The 21,911-nt window shown below is 41.7% G+C and overlaps 2 protein-coding genes across 5 annotated transcripts in view; one reads left to right on the forward strand and one right to left on the reverse strand.

The window, feature by feature from the left end:
* BAG1 (BAG cochaperone 1) overlaps positions 1–6,921 on the reverse strand; it is a 28,875-nt gene extending 21,954 nt beyond the window's left edge. For all 4 annotated transcript variants that reach the window (XM_024753781.1, XM_024753780.1, XM_024753782.1 and 1 more), the window contains exons 1-4: positions 6,539–6,921; positions 5,094–5,222; positions 3,708–3,790; positions 2,074–2,187 (exon numbers count right to left, since the gene is read on the reverse strand). In XM_024753781.1, coding sequence (XP_024609549.1) covers positions 2,074–2,187; positions 3,708–3,790; positions 5,094–5,222; positions 6,539–6,575 — 363 coding nt within the window. In that variant the 5' untranslated portion in view covers positions 6,576–6,921. The remainder of the gene's footprint in view (positions 1–2,073; positions 2,188–3,707; positions 3,791–5,093; positions 5,223–6,538) is intronic.
* Positions 6,922–7,283: 362 nt separating this feature from the next.
* CHMP5 (charged multivesicular body protein 5) lies at positions 7,284–20,859 on the forward strand. The gene is made up of 8 exons (XM_024753894.1): positions 7,284–7,418; positions 8,641–8,745; positions 10,390–10,436; positions 12,191–12,284; positions 12,437–12,508; positions 16,044–16,152; positions 17,675–17,787; positions 20,159–20,859. The coding sequence occupies exons 1-8, from the start codon at positions 7,350–7,352 to the stop codon at positions 20,207–20,209; spliced, it is 660 nt and encodes a 219-aa protein (XP_024609662.1). The 5' UTR covers positions 7,284–7,349; the 3' UTR covers positions 20,210–20,859.
* The last annotated feature ends 1,052 nt before the right edge of the window (positions 20,860–21,911 follow it).

Consider the following 21,911-nt stretch of genomic DNA (forward strand, 5'->3'; position numbering starts at 1 on the left):
GTGGTTGGGCGCCCCCCTGCCGATGCAGGGGACGTGGGTTCGTGACCTGGTCCAGGAAGATCCCACATGCTGGGGAGTGGCTGGGCCAGTGAGCCATGGCCACTAAGCCTGCGCATCCAGAGCCTGTGCTCCGCAACGGGAGAGGCCACAACAGTGAGAGGCCCGCATACCGCAAAAAAAAAAAAAAAAAAATCTACAAACAATAAATGCGGGAGAGGGGTGGAGAAAAGGGAACCCTCTTCTTGCACTGTTGGTGGGAAGGTAAATTGATACAGCCACTATGGAGAACAGTATGGAGGTTCCTTAAAATACTAAAAATAGAACTACCATAGGAGCCAGTAATCCCACTGCTGGGCATATACCCTGAGAAAACCAGAATTCAAGAAGAGTCACGTACCACAATATTTACTGCAGTTCTATTTACAATAGCCAGGACATGGAAGCAACCTAAGTGTCCATCAACAGATGAATGGATAAAGAAGATGTGGCACATATATACAATGGAATATTACTCAGCCATAAAAAGTAAAGAAATTGAGTTATTTGTAGTGAGTTGGATGGACCTAGAGTCTGTCATACAGAGTGAAGTCAGAATGAGAAAAAGAAATACCATATGCTAAAACATATATATATATGGAATCTAAAAAAAAAAAAAAAAGATGGCTCTGAAGAACCTAGGGGCAGGACAGGAATAAAGATGCAGATGTAGAGAATGGACTTGAGGACATGGGGAAGGGGAAGGGTAAGCTGGGACGAAGTGGCATGGACTTATATATACTACCAAATGTAAAATAGATAGCTAGTGGGAAGCAGCCGCATAGCACAGGGAGATCAGCTCGGTGCTTTGTGACCACCTAGAGGGGTGGGGTAGGGAAGGTGGGAGGGAGACAGAGGAGGGAGGAGATACGGGGATATGGGTATATGTATAGCTTATTCACTTTGTTATAAAGCAGAAACTAGCACACCACTGTAAAGCAATTATACTCCAATAAAGATGTTAAAAAAAAAAAAAAGGAAGCACTATACATAACGGTAAAATAACATTAGGTGATGAATAATAGAGAATTGGTTAGGTAAACCATGATCCATTCATATGATGAAATAAATACTATGCAAGTTTTGAAAAGTATGACCTTGTTTTTTTCAGTCAAAACTTTTTTTCTTTATTTAGGTATAGTTGATTTACAATACTGTGTTCGTTTCAGGTATACAGTAAAGTGATTTGGTTACGTACGATCATTTTTAATGACATGGGAAAATGTTCAATTTTTTAAACCAATAAAGGAACAATTTACAAACAAAGTGTGTCTAACATTATACCAATTTTTTTAAGATGAAAAAACAGATTCCAGTTTCTAGTAATGATTATCTTTGAGTTGGGGGTCTTACAGGTAATTATTATTTTTCATATTAGTGCCCATATGTTTTCTTAAAAGCTATGTACAATCAGCATGTATTACTTTTGTAATTAAAACACAAACATACATCAATAAATGTTACAAAATGAAGGGATCAAAAATAAGTATGTGCTTTGGGGCTGTTCCTCATCCTTATTTGGTTTCAGTACTCCACCTCTAATACTATAAGGAATTGAATAGGATGACCCCTATGCCCACCCCAAGATCATGGTCAACTTGGACCTTCTATGAATCAACACAATGTTCTTTGCCTTGCCAAATACATTATAGCTGACTAGACTGAGAGAAGCTACTTATTCTATTTTAGACACATGATCCTAGCACAGCAGGTATTCTCCTAGGAGCACAAATGGATGCTGGCTGGGGTTTGGAAATAACAGTGTTGATAACACTTACAAAGCACTTAGTATATGTCAGGCTCAAATTATGTAATTTAATCCCCACAACAGCCCTAAGAGGGAGGTACCATCATTACTCCCTTTTTACAGATGAGGAACCTGAGACAAAGGCAAACTTGCCCACAGTAACAGAAAGGATAGAGCCAGGGTCTGAACCCAGGGAGTCTGACAACAAAGTCCGCCCTTGTAACCACACATTTGTATCTCCAGAGAATTCTTATAGAAGGCAGAATGACAAAGTCCACGGAGAGAGTTACCTGCTGGATTCCAGTAAGCTCTTTACTCAACTCTTCCAGTTGGTCAGCTATCTTCTCCACAGACTTCTCCAAATCTTTCAACTTCTTTATTTCAACTTCTTCCTCTGGACTGTTCTAAAATGTTTAAGAATAAAATGAAGTCAAGAATTTTTTTTCTGTCAGGAAAAAAAAAAATCTGACCACAAGTGGGTTAAACCACTGACCTAGAAAAAATCGTATTAACTCTGTTGCTTCTTAGAAGGCAAGCTGGAGGGTTATACATGAAGGTTTTCTATCTACAAAGACTCTAGACTAGATAGAGAGAAGGTATCAGGTACACATTCTGGCAAGAGAGCCCTGACGGCTTGGGTTCAGAGAACAAAGCTGATCCATGTGCCAGATTCAACCTCAGCCTGGGGCTGATTACCAACAGATTCCGGACTGAAGCCTGGAGTGTTAACAAATTACAGTGAATGCCTGTGAGGAGTCCAGAACGGTGAGACAGGTGGAATTCTACCCTTCCTTTAAATGGAATTCCTGAGCTCTCTCATTCAATATGATGATGATGATGAATACTTTTACTGATCATCCCCTGTATGCCAGGTTTCATCCTAAGCACTTCACCTGTATTACTGTTTAAGCCTTACCACAATCCAGTGAAGGAGGTACTGTTTCAGATGATGAAATTGAGGTTACTGTAAAGTAACTTAAGGTTACACAGCCCAAAATAGGTAGAAGAGACATAAATTGGACTTGGCTCCACATACTCCAGGACAGCTCCAACTGAGGGTCCTAAAGCTTCTTCAAACTCAACCCTTGGGTTCTGCTCATTGCCCATCACCATTCTCCCTGACCCTTGAGCAAGAAATCTCTAGATTATTTCCCCTTCTCTCACCTTAATTGGTAGCCAGCAGCTTCCTGCTTTTACACTACCCTAAATTGTTCACATTCTTCTTTGTGGCCAAATCCTGAGTGCCAGTCTCCTGGCAGTTCCAAGTCTGGAGTAGACTTTCCTTGCCTCCACTTTGCTAATCTCTGCCCTCTCTCCACTCTGAATCAGCCACCTCACTCGAAGTAAGGGAACTTCACAGGACCAACAATTCCACTGTGTCACAATGCAGGGCTGGCTATGGCCCTCTCTCATCACCCCAGGGCCTACTTTTCTCACCAACTGGCTTTTTCTCCGTCACCTCTTTAGTCTGAACCTTTCTTTCCAGCCAAAGAGGGTTTATCCTTATGTGAGATTTTAGTAAAAAGAATGGTTAAAGGAAGAGAGGCTCCTGAAGTTTGCAGAGTACTTATTTTTAAAATCTACAGGTTTATTCTAACAAAATGCTCTCTTGCAAATCCCCCTCCAAGTGAGTAGGGACTGCCTCAGGCACTATTTTAACCAGACTGATTCCACCAACAACACAAAAGCCACATTACTGAGGCAGCATAACCACTCCTAATTCCCAGAGTGAAAGCCCTGAACAACAGGCGCTGGAGGGTGTGAGAACTGGTGACTCCAGGGAACAAAGAGACTACATTTGTTTAGAGAGCGCTACTTCACCAGCGCCAACCCTGGCTCCCCGACTTGGCCTTCTAAACAGAAACATGCATAAAAGACCTTCGTCATTTGATTCTGAGGTATTCTGGTGGAAAAAGCAATTTACCTTTTTCCCAATTAACATGACCCGGCAACCATTTTGTATTCCAAGTGCTGACAATGGCGTCTCCATTTCCTTCAGAGATTTTCCTGAACAAAGAAGAAAGTGATGTCAGGTTGCAACAATTGCACAACAGTGAAAACAGATTTCAGCAAGGGTACAGGAAGTAGTGTGTTCACTAATGAGAAGAGGATGAATTGGTATAAGCTTTTTAGAAGGTTTCTTGACCCAGTAACTTCATTTTAGATATTTACCCTAACACATAACTGGACATGTGCCTGCACAATAACTGTTATACAATAACTATTATTCATAATAGTGAGAAACTGGAAAGAGCCCAAAATTCAGGAATAGGGGACTGATTAACTATACATCAGTACAACAGAAGACTTTGTAGGCATCAAAGCTCATTTTTTCAAGAAACTTCAATGCCATAATACATGTTGATGACCCAGTGTTATAAGATCACTAGAAATGATCCTAGTTTTGTCAACTAAAAAAAAAAGCCACAAATGAGAACCTACACTTTGGGATGCCAGGACAAACAAACAAAAAGAGGCTGGACGGAAATATATTGAATTGTTATAAGGGGTTTTATCCAGGAGAACATTTTCTTTTTTGTGCTTTCCTCTATTTTCAAACATGGATTTCTATTGCCTTTATAATTCTAAAATGAAACGTTTTTAAAAAGAAAAGACAAGGAGCTGTACTATGAAGTACAAATATAAATGCCCATCACTAAATTCCCATCACTAAATTTTTTATGACTGGCACCAAATGGGATACATTTAGCCTCATCAGATACCAGAATAATGGGTTCCCATGGGAATGGGAAGACCAGAGAATGGGGATGGGAGTGGGTGTGTCCTGGCAGAAATCAGCATCATCCACTGGGCCTGCCACATCCAGGCCCTGGTAAGTTTGTTCAATACCTTCTCTGTGCCAGCGCTATGCCAAGCATTGGACACATAGCAGTATCTCTGCCCTTGTGGAGTTTGTTATTGTATTAGAGAAATCAGATGTTCGGTGACTATGAAGACAATTATTTAATAGGAATTTCAGTACAAGTTATGCAAAAGTGGTAGGGAGTGCCATCTGAACACAATGGGAAGAGGATCTAACTTGGCCAGGGAAGGCTGCCCATGTGCTTCATCAAAAATGGTAATATTTCTGTCACCTTCATGTGACTTCAACTCTAATACCTGTTCAAATGTTTGCACGTGTCCAGTGCATAGTAGGTCCTCAATACATATTTGTTGAAGTGATGAATAAATGAACAAGCAAATAAGAATTGTCCTAGTTTCGAAACTGAGAGTTTCTATTATTAAAGTTAAGCAGTTTTAAATAGGCCTTTTAGCAATGAGGGCTCAAAGCTGGAAGAGAAATACTTACCCTTAAATATGAGTTTCTGAAAAGGCAGCGGGACCCCTGTGGCCTCTTCAACAACCTGGGCCAGGTCTTGGACAATTGGTTCACTACAGCCTTCTTGCGGGATAACCTGAAGATCGTGCTTCTCATTGCCTGGGGAGAGAGAAAAGTGTTGAAGAAAACTCTTTCACACAAACCAATATAGGCTGACACTTTATTTACCCAGCCTTCAAGGCCTGCTCAAGGATTTTTGTTTCCTTTATTATAGTAACTAACAATATCAGTGATATCAGCTAACATTTTAAGCACTTAACATGCATAAGGGGCTGACTAGGCTCATTTCATGCATGATCTTATTTAATTCTCAGAACAACCTCATGAAGTAGGTACTACCTATTATTCCCCATTTCACAGATAAGCAAACTATGAGTTCAGTCCAATTAAGACCTGCCTAATGAGACCCAACTCTAGAATTAGAACTTGACCTCAGATCTATCTGATTTCAAAGTCCGTGCTTTTCTTCACAAGCCATCTGCATCCTGTGGCCTGACTGTCCTCTACTCTGTGTTGTACTGGGCAAGGTACTATTTTTGTCTCCTTTGCTGTAATGGGCAAGGAAATGTTTTTCCTCCAGGTCTCTCCCACTGGGGACACCTCGGCACATACATGGTTGGTGCCCAGTAAATAGACAAATGAATGAATAAACTCAAACAGCAGAAATTCCTTTTTGGAGCAGAGGTGCTAATTCTTTTCTGGGTATGTGGACAATAAGGAGGTAGCCTGTGCCAGTGCATCATGCCAAGCCTTAAGCCTACTCAACAGCCACTTGTAGTGAGTGGGACAGGTGTTACCAAATCTGCTTCTATGTGAAGTAGAAACCAGCTGCCTAGAAAGGAGACATCCCAAGGTCACTTAAACCTGAATTATCTAGAATCCTGGTCACCAGATTCCGAAGCTCTGGGGTCTCCCCTAATTGGTCCTGAGGAAACCTCATGGACTCAGCTATCTGGAGAACTCGACACAGATCTTTGTCTAGTTCTGTGTCAACTCCAAAAGTAGGCAGACCCAAAGGGTGCCCAGAGTGTACGCTTGAACCCACGGCTCACTCAAAAAGCAGACAAGAGTTCAGACTCTCGCACACACGTAGGTGTCCAGACACACAGCAGTCATACACAACATGGCTAAAAAGAGCCAGGCACAAAGACCCACAATAACTACGCAGGCACACACTAACAACCAGGACCACGATGTGAAGCACGGACATCGAGTATCTCACAAATGGCCTGAGACAAAACACACCAGCCACATGGAAAGGTGTGCTGAACAAAAGATCCGTACAAAAGCCGGCCCCACGGACACAAACCAGATCCCACGCTTCCGGACGCCAGAAGAACACAAGGACACACGCTTCGGGAGGGCACGTGGCCAAACCCACAGACCCCGCCAGACTTTTCGCAGCCCGCGCTCACTGTGGGTGACGGTTACGCTGAGCCCGGCTGCCGCCATTTCCTCGCTCCGGGCCACCTCTTCACTTAGGGCCACCTCTTCGCTTCCGATCGCCTCTTCGCTCCGGGACCCCTCTTCGCTCCGGGTCACCTCTTCGCTCCGGGCCGAGCGAGGCCGTGCTTTCTTCTTCACCCGCGGCCTGCGAACGCAGGCGGCGGCGCCCCTGGTGGATCCGGCATGCCCTCTGGTCACACTCCGGACGGCTGATCGCTGGGAGGGAGGCGGACCGCGCTCGGCTGGGGGCACCGACTGGCGCGGCTCCCGGCCCAGCCGAGGGGCGCGCCGCCGGGGGCCCAGTCGCTCCCGATCGCCTCGCGATCTCCGAGCGCCGCCGCGCTCCGCCAGACCCGCGCTAGTTGCCCACCCAGCGGTGGAGGCTGAGCGCGGAGCCCCGCGACCCCGCCCGGCTACTTCCACGCTCCGCCCGGGCCTGCCGGCCCCGCCCCTCGGAGCAGCCCTGCTCCCGCCAGGCTCTATTCCGCTACCGCCGCCACCGGGCCCCACCCACTCAGCTGAGGCCCCGCCCGGCTTATGAGGCCACGCCCACGCCCGCCACCGAGGCCACGCCCCCTGCTGACTCGGTCTCTCACCTCCAACCTCCTGCAGTTCTTCCCCGGAAGACCGAGCTGAAAATCCGGAAAAAGGATCGGTAAACGCCAATAGGCACATTGCGCTTGCGCATGGAGGGCCGGAAGTCAAGTCGGAGGCGGAGGTGATTCTGCTTCCGTTTCTGGTTTAGCTCCAGTGTTTGGGTTGTCTTCGCGGCCGCTCAAGATGAACCGATTCTTCGGGAAAGCGAAACCCAAGGCTCCGCCTCCCAGCTTGACTGACTGCATTGGCACGGTGGGCACTTAGAAACGCATAACTAGGCTCAGGGACCCTGACACCCCCCAACCCCACCCACCCCCGGCTTCGGCGCCTACTCCTGGGTCCCGGACCTATTGCATCTCAGCTCTCTCCACCCCACTTTCTTTCCTGTTACCCAAGTCATTGCTGACTCCACAAACCAGGGACCCCTAACCCATCACTGTCTCGCCCTTCTTGCGCCCCACCCCTTCTGGTGCTTGTGCCGCGTCCACTCGCTGTTTCCTTATCTCCTCACTCTTACCAGCCATAGGCCCACACAGCTTTCCCACCTCGTCCAGCCTGACCCCTAACTCCTCTTCCATCCCTCATCCCTCTCTCACGTCAGGACCCTCGGCTTGATATCCTAGTTCAACATATCTGTACCCCAATCCTGGATCTCAGTAACACAAAATTCAGAACTCTGACCCTTGACATTAAGCCACCACCTTCCATCCAAGCGAATAGCGTTAGATCTAAGCCCTAGCCGGGGTCCACTGGGCACTAACCCATTTCACACACCGCCTGCTTGAGCCCTCAGCCTGACAAGCCTCTGATTCTAGGGAAATCTCGCCTAAGCCCAGTGATTCTCAAATTCTTTTTCTGCTCAAGCACATTTGAGAGTGACCCTGGAATATTAGAATTTAGGGGGTGGAGTATAGTTTATAAAAGCTCTCCAGTGTTTCTGGCTGAGAATCTCCCCACCACCAACAGTTAGGAATCACTGTTTTCCACCTTTCACCATATGCTCTTCTTTTTTTTTTTTAATTAATTAATTTTGTTTATTTATTTTTGCCTGCATTGGGTCTTCGTTGCTGCACGTGGGCTTTCTCTAGTTGCAGCGAGCGGGGACTACTCTTCATTGCCATGCGCAGGCTTCTCATTTCGGTGGCTTCTCTTGTTGCAGAGCACTGGCTCTAGGTGCACGGGCTTCAGCAGTTGTGGCATGCGGGCTCAGTAGTTGTGGCGCACGGGCTCCAGAGCGCAGGCTCAGTAGTTGTGGTACATGGGCTTAGTTGCTCCGCGGCATGTGGGATCTTCCCAGACCAGGGATTGAACCTGTGATCCCTGTATTGGCAGGCAGAGTCTTAACCACTGCGCCACCAGGGAAGCCCCTCTTCTTTATTTGTCCTTTCTTCCTCTATATTCATTCCTCTCCTGCCACTTTTCATGTAAATGTATTGCAATAACTACTACTGCCTTTGATGTTTTTCCCCTCAAGGTGGACAGCAGGGCAGAATCTATTGACAAGAAGATTTCTCGGCTGGATGCTGAACTAGTGAAGTATAAGGATCAGATCAAGAAGATGAGAGAGGGTCCTGCAAAGGTAAGGTAGGCAGCACCTGAAGAAGGTACTGTGACAGCCTAACTTCAGCACCTGTGGAAGTAGGGCCTGGTGGTAAGGGCTGGTGAGAGATACGGAAGAGATGCTCACAGTCTAATAAGAAAACATACGTGAGGGTGTATCCTTCAGGGAGGAGAGTTTGCAGCCATATATGAGAGGAAGGCTGGGATTTGACCTGGTGGCGAGAAGATGCTGGTTACATGTCCAGAAGCATGTACATGGGAATTAGCATATTCTACTGAGAAGGTGCTATATTCTACCTGGAGAGCTGGGCCTGCTCAGGAATAATGAGTTGCCAGGCTAGTCAGGTTAGGTAAGTATAATAGACTGGTTAAGGAGTGGCATATTGGGAAAAAAGTACCAGTGTTCTATTAATAATATCATCACTACCTACTAGCTGTGACCTTTATAAAGTCAGTTAATTTTTTATTTTCCTCTTCTGTTAGGTAGAAACAGAGTTGTATATTTAAGTGCATGGACTGTGAATGTGGAACTGTCTTCTTTTTTCCCATCCCTGTAACTTATTAGACATTCAAGCTAGGGCAAGTTACTTAGCATCACTGAACCTCAGTTTGCCCATCTATAAAATGGGGATGATATCTACTTTAAAGTGTGAGATTAAATGAGGTAATTCATGTGACCTACATAGCACTGTGTCTAGTACATAGACACATTCAGTAAATGTTAGGTATTATTATCATCTGTGAAGTAATAATACCTGCTTTTCCTTCTTCATTGGAGGAGACAAATAAAATGATTTATGAAACAGTATAGAAATGGAAGTGACAGGAGGATTTTCTCTGCCATCTTAGTTAGATGGCATGGCATGAAGAGCGAACAGAGGCAGGAATGCCCACCTAGACTTGAGGAGATGAAAGCCTAAACCATGGTGGTAGTCATGAGAATGACATGAGAGGAATCAATTTAAAAGTGAGTTCTGGGGCTTCCCTGGTGGCGCAGTGGTTGAGAGTCTGCCTGCAGATGCAGGGGACACGGGTTCGTGCCCCGGTCCGGGAGGATCCCACATGCCGCAGAGTGGCTGGGCCCGTGAGCCATGGCCGCTGAGCCTGCGCGCCCAGAGCCTGTGCTCCGTAACGGGAGAGGCCACAGCAGTGACAGGCCGGCGTACCGCAAAAAAAAAAAAAAAGTGAGTTCTGAAAATCTAAGATAGCAGTGCATGAAGACAATAGAGAGAGGAAAGGTAAGGTTGGTATAACAGTTTTCAACCTAGAGAAGTGAGAGACTGGCGGGGCCATTATTAGTCATTTCCAAGGTAAGAGCAGGCTGAGGAGTTTGAGCATGCTGAGTTTGAGTGGATAGCAGACTGTCCAAATTGGGAATCTCCCTAAGGCACCTAGATATACAAAATCAGCCCTCTTGGGGCTGGGAGTAGAGATAATATGCACTAGGAAAAGGAAATGTACTTCAGTACACTGAGATGTGGGATGCCAAGACTGAGACAAGCTGGGGCTTAAAGCCTGCTTGGGAAGTGAACAATCCAGGAGTCACTGTGTCTACTACTTTGAAGATGAGAGGAAGTAGAGGTATGTGGGGATATGGGAGATTTTTTTTTTACCATATGTATATTTTCTACTTCTTTTCATTAAAATCTGTTTTTCTCCCTAGAATATGGTCAAGCAGAAAGCCTTGCGGGTTTTAAAGCAAAAGCGGATGTAAGTTATAAGCATAACTTCCTTTCCTCTAGCAGGTTTAACCAAAAGGGAAATGGTCTTCCATTCCTTTAGGTTTTCATACCACTTTATAAGTATTCTTGAGTTAATTGCAAATTTCATTTACACATACAGTTAGCTGGGTTTTTCTCCCCCTGCATGTTCAGCAACATCTGTTGGAGCACTGTCCATTTAAATAGAACTTTTTGCTTTGATGGGAGGTGTTTTGTATCTCTGCTCTTCAGTACAGTAGCTATTAGCCATGTGTGGCTATTGAGCACTTGAAATGTAGCTAATGTGACTAAGGAACTCAAGTTTTAATTTTATTTAATTTTAACAATTTAAGTAGCCATGTGTGGCTAGTGGCTTCTGTATTGGACTGCCCAGATCTATAGAGTTTGATTCTCCCATTTATTTAATTAGAGTGTGCCTTTTTAATTTTTGTTTGTCTGTAAAATTGGGAATCTTGAATATTTGTTCCCTCCCATCAGAAGATTTAACAGTCCTTAATTTGTTTTAGGTGACTGTTTCCCAGTGTTTGAGCAGAAGCCCAAGAGTATCTTTGGTACTTACCCTTGTGAGCTGTTGAGACCCTCTGCAGGGTTTATAGAGGTCAGATGTAATCAGCTAATAAAGAACCAGAAAAATTGTTGATATCTCTATTCCTATTTATAAACTAACTTTTTATAAGACATCAGACACCATCTTACTCCTTTTAGATTAGACGGAATTGGAAAAATAAATTATAACGCCTAGAGTGGTGAGAGAGTGTGATAAAACGGTTACCTCTCTAATTGGTAGCATTGCAATTTATAGGTAACTTTTTTTTTAATAAAAGGATATTATTCATTGTAGAAACTTGGCAAGTACATAAACATGAGTAGCAGAAAAGGAAATCTACCTAGATTCCTACTAGCAGAAATAACCACCTTTAAAATGCTATTTTTACAGTTTCTTTCTCTGCTTGTGCATACATGGTATGTGTGCATATAATTTTTAGAAGATAACAAATGGCATGTATATAGGTTATCCTTTTCCACTTAATGTTATATCATGAGTATTTTTGTCCTTCTAAATATTCTTTGCAAACATACTTTTTAACGGGGTAATAATGTTCCACCACCATTTGCCTGCATCGTTGACCATTTTTCTTCTGGTTGGATGGTTAGATGGTTTCGAAATATTGTATAAGGGCTATAGGGATATAAGTCTTTGAGGCAGTATTATAAGTTGATATAAAGCTTTATTTTAAAAAAACATGGAGTGTCAGGCATTATATTAGGTTGGATAGATTATCTATTTGTGGATACGAGATTAATAAAATAACATAACTGTCCTCAAGGAGTTCAGTCTACTGGAAAAACAGTTTCACTATATGTATGAAGAGCCTTAAAAACAGTCTTGCCTTTTCCCCCAAGAATTCCATTTCTGGGAATTTAGCATAGGAAATAATCTAAAACATTATGAAAACATGTATTAAGACTTCTTAGCAACGTAGAAAGCAGCAGTAATAATAATAATGTTAAGTGGAAAATAGTGTTGTAACTAAAATATATACAAAGGAAAAAGACTGGAGGGACATCAAATGATGTTTGTGTTAGATTGATTAAATTGTTTTTCCCAATTTTTCTGTATATTTAATTTTTTAACATTTGTTATTGTTTTTAAGAAAATTCTCTTATTTTGTGTTAGAGATACTTTCTTGGTGAGGATTTCTATCTGGCTCACATTTATCCTTCTCAATTGACTCTAAAAAGGTATGAGCAGCAGCGGGACAATCTTGCCCAACAGTCATTTAACATGGAACAAGCCAATTACACCATCCAGTCATTGAAGGACACCAAGACCACGGTACTCCCAAAACACCTTTGCCATGGTTTTATTTTATTTTTGTTTTATTTTATTTTATTTTTGTACTCTGTGCTCTTTTCCCATGGTTTTTAAAAGACAGTTTAACCAACACAGCTTCTTAAGACATGGTGTTTTCTCTTTCCTTTTTTTAGGTTGATGCTATGAAACTGGGTGTAAAGGAAATGAAGAAAGCATACAAGCAAGTGAAAATCGACCAGATTGAGGTGAGATGTGTACTGGATTCTCCAAGAATATACACTTGTTTCTGAAAGAATCAAAATGATTGTGTATGTGATGGGAAGAGCACAGGAGAGGGATTGAATCTTGGGTTCTGCCATTTACTAATAGAGTAACTTTGGGAAAGGGTTCCAAAGGTCTCACTTTCCTCATTGTTAACCTAAGGATCCTAATACCACATACAATTATAATTAGGATGAAATAAATGAGCTGGTGTATCTAAACACACAATGCCTGGCACATAATAAGCACCCAGTGAATAAGCACCCAGTTTCCTTTTACTTCTAACTCACTTAATGATTTTTAGTCAGTTGCCTCAATTGTAAAGTAGTGATGTTGCTGCTCATCTCCCAGGATTGTCCCGAGTGTAAAATGAGGACATATACATAAAGTGCTTAGCACAGTTCCTGGTGTAGAATTGGTTCTCTTTTCTAGTAATTCTCTTTATATTTTTTCCCCCCAGTTTTATTGAGATACACTTGACATATAACATTGTGTAAGTTGAAGGTATACAACACGATGATTTGATACATATATATATAGTGAAGTGGTTACCACTATAAAGTTAGTTAACACCTTCATAACCTCACATAATTACTATTTTTTTGTGGTGAGAATATTTAAGGTTTACTTTCCTAGCAACTTGCAAATATTGTTAAATACAGCCACCATGATGTACTTTAGATCCCCAGAACTTGAGTCATCTTTTTTTTTAAAGGTTATATTCCATTTATAATTATTATAAAATATTAACTGTATTCCTTGTTGTACAATATATCCTTGTAGCTTATGTATTTTATACATAGTAGTTTGTACCTCTTGATCCCCTACCCCCATTTCTTTAGATTTTTTTTTTTTTTTTTTTTGGCTGCACTGGGTCTTAGTTGCGGCACGCGGGATCTTCACTGTGGCATGCGGGCTTCTTAGTTGTTGCATACGGGCTTCTTAGTTGTGCTTGTGAACTCTTAGTTGCAGCATGCGGACTCTTAGTTGCGGCAGATGGGATCTAGTTCCCCGACCAGGGATCGAACCCTGGCCCCCTGCACTGGGAGCACAGAGTCTTACCCACTGGCCCACCATGGAAGTCCCTAGATTTTTAATAATAATGTCATTAGGTCCTTAAAATTAGCATTTCTTTTTGAGATCATGTTTTGGCTGGGGCACTGAGCCCTAAGAGTTTGTCTCCTCTTGCCTCTCTCAGTTGAACAGCGCAGATGGCAAACAGGGTTAGCAGAAGGAGTAGTGACTGGCCTGAGAAAAGCCTTCCTTTCTGCGTATGTGATAGTTCTAACCCCCGGAGTAGAATGTCTCTTTCTAAGAGGGCATGGACTCAGTTTTTTTCACTGTTGTATCCCCAGTGCCCCAAACAATGCCTGTCCATAGTTGGTGCTTAGAAAGTATCTAATGATTGATGAACAAATGAACTAGAGGCTATTCATGGAGATAAAGCAGTTCTGCCCAATTGGAGCATTATTTGTTGGTGGAATATTTACTATGTCCCCAGCATTTTACGGCTTCTGCAGACGTATTCTCTGGTAGGGTAGTTCTGGTCTTTAGTAAGTGAAGGCATTCCTCCCATCTTGCTCTTTTCCAGCACCCCTCCTTATACTTCTCAGGACCCTCTTTCTAATCCTCCACACCAGTCTCTGCTTACAAGAATTTAGGCTTAGTGATATCTTCCAGGAGATTTCACTGAGAAAAATGTTCTGAGTATGCATGTCTTATTTGTATATTATTATTTGATAATAAAATAAAATGAAACTGAATTTTATTTTCTGCTTTTCGGGTTCCTTGTGTTTTAATTAGTGCTATTTAATGAACAAAATAGAAATTTTGATCTTTGTGGTTTTTTGTATGTTTCTTTGTCTTTCACCTATGATTGTCTGGCTCTCTCCCCATCTAATTATCCTTCTCTTGTCACCTCATAGATTTGCTTGCATGACAGGTGGAAAGCCCCTTTCGTTGTAACTTTTTTGATGTGTATGGGTATGTGTCTTTGGCTGGTCTAGGTATTTTGAATTCCATTTGTTTTCCTAAAATCCTTTACTTGTAAAACATTTTCACTGTTTTATAGTACTCATTCAGAAAATTTGCCTCTATGTATGTATGTTCCCCTGTTTCTGTCTTTTTTGTTTCCCAGTTTCTGCACATCAAGTGTAGTGCTTATATTTGTTTTGTATTGATTTTGTTTGTTTTTCCAGAGCTGAACCTGCTAATTCTTTGTGATGATTTTTTTCTTTTCTGTGTCTATCCTAGAGTCTATCGCTAGGAATCCTATCCATAGATGATTTTGGCAGACTTGTCTTGACATGTAAAAGCATAATATAAGTTCAACTTGATTAGTTTATGTATTTTCACTCTATTTTAAGTATTGTTTCAGCCAGTGCTTCTCTGTATAGCAGACTGTTACATATGGCACTTGGAAATGCAGAAAAACAAAGCATTTTCTTTTTAAAAAAATGTTTTTCTCCGCTTTATTTTATACCCTTTATATGGAAAAACAAACCTAATCTGGGGGCCAGGAAGGAGTTTTTAAATGTTTTGCATTGCTCTAGAAATCCTGAAGGATAAGTGGTGCTGATTTGGACCCTCGGTGTTATCAACACTAGTCCATTCCCCTCTATGTGGAATTTTCAGTATATGAAAAACATATTGTTTTGTACATCCTTCACACAGTAGAAGATATATAGTATTAAGTGCTTAGTGTTTGACACATATTATGACATATATTATTGCAATAAATTCTTATTATAACCCTATGAAGAATGACTATTAATAATCCCATCTTACAGATGAGGAAATAAAGGCTAAGAGACATTACTTTTCATTGAGTAATGGCCAAATTTTAGCTTAGGTATGTCTGACTCCAGAGTCTGCTCTTCTAACCATTATACTAACTGCCCTTTATTATGCTATAGTACTGCTCAGCTTGGTTTTACATTCTTTCTGGCCTTGTAATAGTCTCCCAGTTAAGTACAAATAGATAATTCCCAGAAGATTTATGCCCTCAATCAATTTTTTTCACCAGCCTGGTCTCAGGTATCAAGCCTATCCTGATTACATTTCTGTTTCCCCATCCGGGGTGGGCCCAGAACAACTCTTTTGTACTACCCAGTTGTTTCTGCTACTGCTTCCTTTCCCTGTACAGCATAGTCAGTTTTTGGCTGACTCAAGAAGAGTAATTTGCTTGTCTCAATTACCTCCTTTTCTCTATTAACTAGAAAAATTTTGATAGTGTAACTGTTGCTTGATTTGATGTTTCAAGGAAACTTTCTGTAACGAGAGAGCTGATTGGGCATCTATTCTTGCAGTAGAAGTTTGGATTTCCGTGAAGCACCTTAAATTCAAATGCAAGATTACCAATTCTATTCTTTATTTTGAAGTTTACATTTTACTACCCAAAATAGGAAGATTATGTAGGCCATTGCTCGTTTCTGAGATTCAGGGGAGAGAATAGGGACAGGTGGTAGTTAGAGAAAAATGGTAAGAAATGAATAAAAATCCTGTCATATATTTTTGTAGGATCTACAAGACCAGCTAGAGGATATGATGGAAGATGCAAATGAAATCCAAGAAGCACTGAGCCGTAGTTACGGCACCCCAGAATTAGATGAAGATGACCTAGAAGCAGGTAAGTTATAGGAAAAGCACTGTATATGTAGTTTTAGCATCTGAGAGGAGCAACTGCCTGGGACCTTTTCTCCCAAATGTTAGAGAAAATTTCTGCAGTAGTTCCCTGAGAGTTTATGGTATAGTCTCTGGGCAAAGAGCTTGAGAGGCAGCCATATCAGATTTGCATACCCCACCAACTCTGGGATGGACAAGCTCTGAAGGAATGTCTAAGCAAAGTCCTCTGCTGACCTGGTGCTTGGTATCCAAACACTGCCATTCCCTGCCATTTTCCTTTTGATTTTTTTCTCTTTATTTTCCTGCTGGAGTCCTCTCCCTCAGAACAGCGAAGCAGATCAAGAAACAGTAGTTGGCAAATACTTAGTGTGCATCTCCTATATGCCAGGCACTGTATTAGATGCTGGGGATTCAGCCTTGAAGAAAACAAACACAATCCCTGCATTTATGAAGCTTCTCCTCTAGCAGGGGTAAGAAACTGCTTGTTTCAAGTAATTCATTAATTATAAGAGCACAAACTGTTGGGAAGGAGAAGTATGGGGTACCATAGGAACACATAGCCAGTGAATCTAACCTATTTGGGAGTGTCAGTGACAGGCACTGCACCTGAAGGATGAGCAGAGGGTAGCAAGACAAAGCGGAAGGGGTTGTTAAGTGGCCTCACAGAGAGTTGTTTAGAAACTATTCCTGTAGTCCATTTAAGAAATTGTGGTGGCTGAGACTATGGTGGTGGTAGCAAAAACAGAGATAAGTGGACATATTGAAGAAATTTTAGGAGGTTGAATGGACAAGACCTAATGATTGATTGGGTGTGGAGAGAGAGGGAGGTGTCAGAGGTGTTTGTCAATTTCTAGCATGAGCAACTGGGTAGATGGCAGGACCACCCCACACTGGATTTTCTGTAGCATGATTCCCCTGTCCCATTACTACTTCTTCTTTCTCTCCATGTTCTGTTTTGCCTAGAACGTTTTTTCCCCTTTTTATTTCTTTATTTTCTTATTTCTCATCTTAAGTTTCCTCTGATGAGTCTCTACCTGCTGTTGCCATTTCCCCTGGTCACTTCCAACTCACTTTGCCATAGACTTATTTTTAAAGCCTGATCTCGTGCAATGGTCACTCACTATACAACAATCTAATACCTCCTTTCACTGCCTGCTTTCAAGTTCATCAATAAATGGGAGAGGATTTTTTACATTTGTTATCATCAGGATTTTCTAATTTGAATTGGCCAACCGATAACTATAGAGTCTTCTCATGAAGACTGGGCCTTATAAACCTGTGGGGAATGGTTTTGTTTGTTTGTTTGTTTTATTTTAATTTTTGTTTTTCATGGATTTTTACTACACCAGTTCCCTTGAAAATTTCTTACAATGACCATCTTTTATTTTGAAAATAGAAATTAATAATCCCTTCTCTTTGTTTCTTAAGTTTTCATCTTATTGCAAATAATTTGGCCAACTTTCTTAACATTAGCTGCCAGTTTTCTTACTTACATTTTTTTGAAATATTGACTATTTCAATCTCAGAGTTGGATGCACTGGGCGATGAGCTTCTGGCTGATGAAGACAGTTCTTATTTGGATGAAGCAGCAGCTGCACCTGCAATTCCAGAAGGTGTTCCCACTGACACAAAGAATAAGGTGAAAGCTTTTTCTGTTTTATTTTCTTTGCAAAATGGTCTGAGAATCTAAAAGGTATTCTTAAGTAAGAATAAGGTAAAATCTTTTTCTGTTTTATTTTCTATGCAAAATGGTCTGGGAATCTAAAAGGTATTCTTAAGTAAGAACAAGGAAAGACTGTCATTATTTTGGGAACCCTTGAAAGCCCAGTTTTCCCACATTGGATTGTGGATAGGCTACATAAATAGTGTCACAGAGGCCCAGGGATGGTTTTATTCAATGACAATTTGTATAGTATACATAATCACTTTTGTGAGCTTGGACTGGGTGCTATTGGGTTTTAGACATTTCCTGGGAAAGCAGCAGCAACATATGCATGAACCACGTGGGGTGGCAGCATAAAATAAAGGTCCACTCCAGACACGATGATCAATAATAGGGTGGATTTTTTTTTTGAACTAGGGATTCATAATTTAAGTATAAACAATGTAGAAAGATTCTACTTCAACAAGGAAAAAGAATCAGGACATATGGGTGTAAGCCTGAGATTGACACCACTAACTGTGAGACCTTGGCAAATCACTTAGCTGTTTTGAACTTTTCTGTTCCTTGCATCTATAAAATGCAGATAACTGTAACTATCTCACATAATTGTTGTGTAGATCAAATTAGATCTTGTATGTAAAAGGACTTTGCGAACTTAAAGCCCTGTTCAAATCTACATGCTTGTCATTATAAATAGATAAAATTTTGCTGCTTATAAAATCCTGTTTACCCCATCTGAGTTTCTGGTATCACATGTCATTTTTTCTATTGCCACTGGCCATTTACAGTCCTGGTGTTTACCTACTCCCAACGTGCACTTCGAGGTGCACAGTATAGTTGACAGAATCCTAGAGTGGGAGCCAGTCTCAGCTCTGCCTCTATTCACTGTGTGACTTTGAGCAAATTAGAAGTTCGTATCTTCTTTCTGAACCTCATGTTTTTCCTACCTGTGCAATGTGGGGAACAAAAAGGTGGGAAAGTAGGTAATTGCTCAGGTCCCTTATAACTGCATTTTTTTTAGTATTTATTTATTTGGTTGCATTGGGTCTTGGTTACAACAAGTGGGCTCCTTAGTTGTGGCTTGCCAGCTCCTTAGTTGTGGCATGCGAACTCTTAGTTGCAGCATGCGTGTGGGATCTAGTTCCCAGACCAGGGATCAAACCTGAGCCCCTTGCATTGGGACTGAGGAGTCCTAACCACCGTGCCACCAGGGAAGTCCCCCTTATAAATGGTTTTGACGAATGTGTGTGTTCCCCTACCTTACCCCTCCCCCCCGCTTACTTGAGCCTGGGGTCGTCTTACCTTTCTCTACTACACAGGCCACCCTCACCATTTCAAGGCACCAGGTGCATAGGTTGCTTTTTCTCAGCATACCTAAAATCATTTTTATTAACACTACCATAGCCCGTCTTTTCAAATCCTTGGTAACAAGTCCCTGAGGGATGTGTGTTATTTCCACTTTTAGAAGGTCACAGATTCCTGACTTAAATGTGCTGTTGAGGTATGGTTTCTGAATTGATAGTGGTGTCACTGCCTATAAGTTTGTAGTAAAGTGTGATATGGAAGTGACTGCCTGTCCCAGGGCACCGCTCCTTCAAGGATTGATGAGGCGGGCTTCCCTGGTGGTACAGTGGTTAGGAATCCGCCTGCCAATGCAGGGGACACAGGTTTGAGCCCTGGTCTGGGAAGATCCCACATGCTGTGGAACAGCTAAGCCTGTGCGCCACAACTACTGAGCCTGCGCTCTGGAGCCCACGAGCCACAACTACTGAAGCCCGTGTGCCTAGAGCCCATGCTCCATAACAAGAAAGGCCACTACAATGAGAAGCCCACGCACCGCAACGAAGAGTAGCCCCTGCTCTCTGCAACTAGAGAAAAGCCTGCGTGCAGCAACAAAGACCCAATGCAGCCAAATCTAAATAAATAAAGAAATTTTAAAAAATAATTAAATAAATAAAAGGATTGATGAGGCTACAAAAGGTATTGGTTCACTTTGGGATCAGAGTGAAAGTGGGAATCTGGAGCAAGCACTCTCTCCTCTGCCTTCACTCTTGGACATTCCCAGTCCCCTTTTCCCCTTTCTAGGTTTACTCTTAGGTTTCTCTTTCTTTCTGTACTCTTCCCTTACTCTGCAAGGAGTCATCCCTTTTGATCTCTTCCACTTGTTTTCCTGGTTTATCACTTCCCCCTTTACCTTTCATAAAACAGCTTGTTCTCATCTTATCAGTGGGATTTTTTTCATTGATTAAACACTTAGAAATGAGTTTTGACTACTAAACATTTGTAATCTTTTTCTTTTTTTATCAGTTGGAAAATAGTGGCACTAAACACTTCTTCCTTTTCACAGGATGGAGTCTTGGTGGATGAATTCGGATTGCCACAGATCCCTGCTTCGTAGACTTGCATCATTCAAGTACATCATGTAAAATAAACACATATTCTGGGACTAGGAAATATTTATCTTTCCATGTTTGCCATAACAGATTTAGGTTTCTTTCCTTTCTTTGGAGGAAAAGTTAACTACATTGCTTTCATTTTTTTTCCGTTAAGAGACTTATTGCTTGAAGGAAGCTTTCTTCGTACTAAATTTTTATTCCTTTTCTCTTATGAAAGACTAACTTACTTAAAGTTATCATTGGGTATGTATAACTTCATTCCTTAATAATAATTTTGAGATAAAACCAAGGAAATGGGAATCTTTAAGTTCTATGACAGCATATCTCCACAATCTCAAATTGACCCGATAAATTGATGACAAAGGCGAGATTAGTGGGACTGTCCATATTATGATTCAAAACCATTTTCTCTTGTGGTATTATAGGTTGGTTAAAGTGATGGCCTTTTTTGGTGAGTTTTGTTGTGTCTTGTGAGTAAATCATTACTGTGTCCAATATTGGAATGGAATTATCACTACTGTATCATGGGTGGCTATTTTGATTCTGTGGTTCATTCAGTATTACAGTGGACTTGTAATCAATAATGAATATTTCTTGATATTTAATGTATAGGACATTTATTTATACTCAATAAATATTTTTCAAAAGGATATAATTTTAATAGTATTACCTCAGCCTGAAACTTCTACTACAGAAACCAAATTTAATATAATTTTAATGTCGACTCAGCCTAAAAACTCCACTACAGAGATCGAATTTAACTGGCAGCATTGTGGTATAGTGGAAAGAGCAAGGAGCAATCCAGGCTTGGGCCCTGGGTCTGCATCTAATAACTACTAAGTAGCCCACTCACACCTCTAAATTTTTATTTCCTTACTAGTAAAATCATGCTTCCCTCACAAACTTGTGTGAGGAATAATTGATTGTCTTGAGTACTTTGTTAACTGCCACGTCTCATATGAGGGGTTATTAACAATTAAAAATCAGGGGTTGGGAGTTCTCTGGCAGTCCAGTGGTTAGCACTTGGCACTTTCACTGCCATGGTCTCGGGTTCAATCCCTGATCGGGGAACTAAGGTCCTGCAAGCTGCGCAGCTCGGCAAAAAAAAAGTGGGCTTTATTCCCTTCTTGGGAAGTGCCTGGAGTGCTACAGCAAGTCCAAATTCCTGCTAGATTTCAGGGTCTTTAATGATCCATCCTCCCTCTGCCAGCCTCACTGGCTGCCTCACAGTGTCACATGCACCAGCCTTTCATGTGTCAGCAGATCAATAAACATTTATTGAACACCAGCCCTGTAGAGTCTCTATACCAACCCAGGGGATACCAAGAACAATCACAGCTCCTCTCTTCAAAACTTCACTGTCTAGTTATAGGTGAGGATGAGACATGGATGTAACCCTCTCCCATCCCCACTAACCTCACCCTTGAAGAAGCCTTCCAATGGAGCAAATATTACACTATTCATCATTACCTTCTTGAAACCTTCCTTGGCTTCCTTACAAGTACTCACTCAGCCCTTTTAATATTTCTTCCATTATAGTTCCAATCTGGGATAACTTCTTACCCTTCATACTTTCCTTGAGATAACTCACACCCATGATTTTAACTATTACCTATGAACTAATGCCTCAAAATAACTGTTACTAGCCCAGACCTCTTTCCTTATTCTTTTTTTCAGTTCTGGGTATTCCAAATTAAATGCCCC

This window comes from Neophocaena asiaeorientalis, unplaced genomic scaffold (genome assembly GCF_003031525.2).
Source record: "Neophocaena asiaeorientalis asiaeorientalis breed wild unplaced genomic scaffold, Neophocaena_asiaeorientalis_V1.1 scaffold220, whole genome shotgun sequence".
Taxonomy (NCBI): domain Eukaryota; kingdom Metazoa; phylum Chordata; class Mammalia; order Artiodactyla; family Phocoenidae; genus Neophocaena; species Neophocaena asiaeorientalis.

What these genes read in the sequence shown, in the direction of transcription:
- CHMP5 (XM_024753894.1), top strand. Translation starts at nt 7,350, where the DNA reads ATGAACCGATTCTTCGGGAAAGCGAAACCCAAGGCTCCGCCTCCCAGC. An exon ending in TGACTGACTGCATTGGCACG is followed by an intron (nt 7,419 to 8,640) that starts GTGGGCACTTAG and finishes TTTCCCCTCAAG; the next exon opens with GTGGACAGCAGGGCAGAATC. An exon ending in GTTTTAAAGCAAAAGCGGAT is followed by an intron (nt 10,437 to 12,190) that starts GTAAGTTATAAG and finishes GACTCTAAAAAG; the next exon opens with GTATGAGCAGCAGCGGGACA.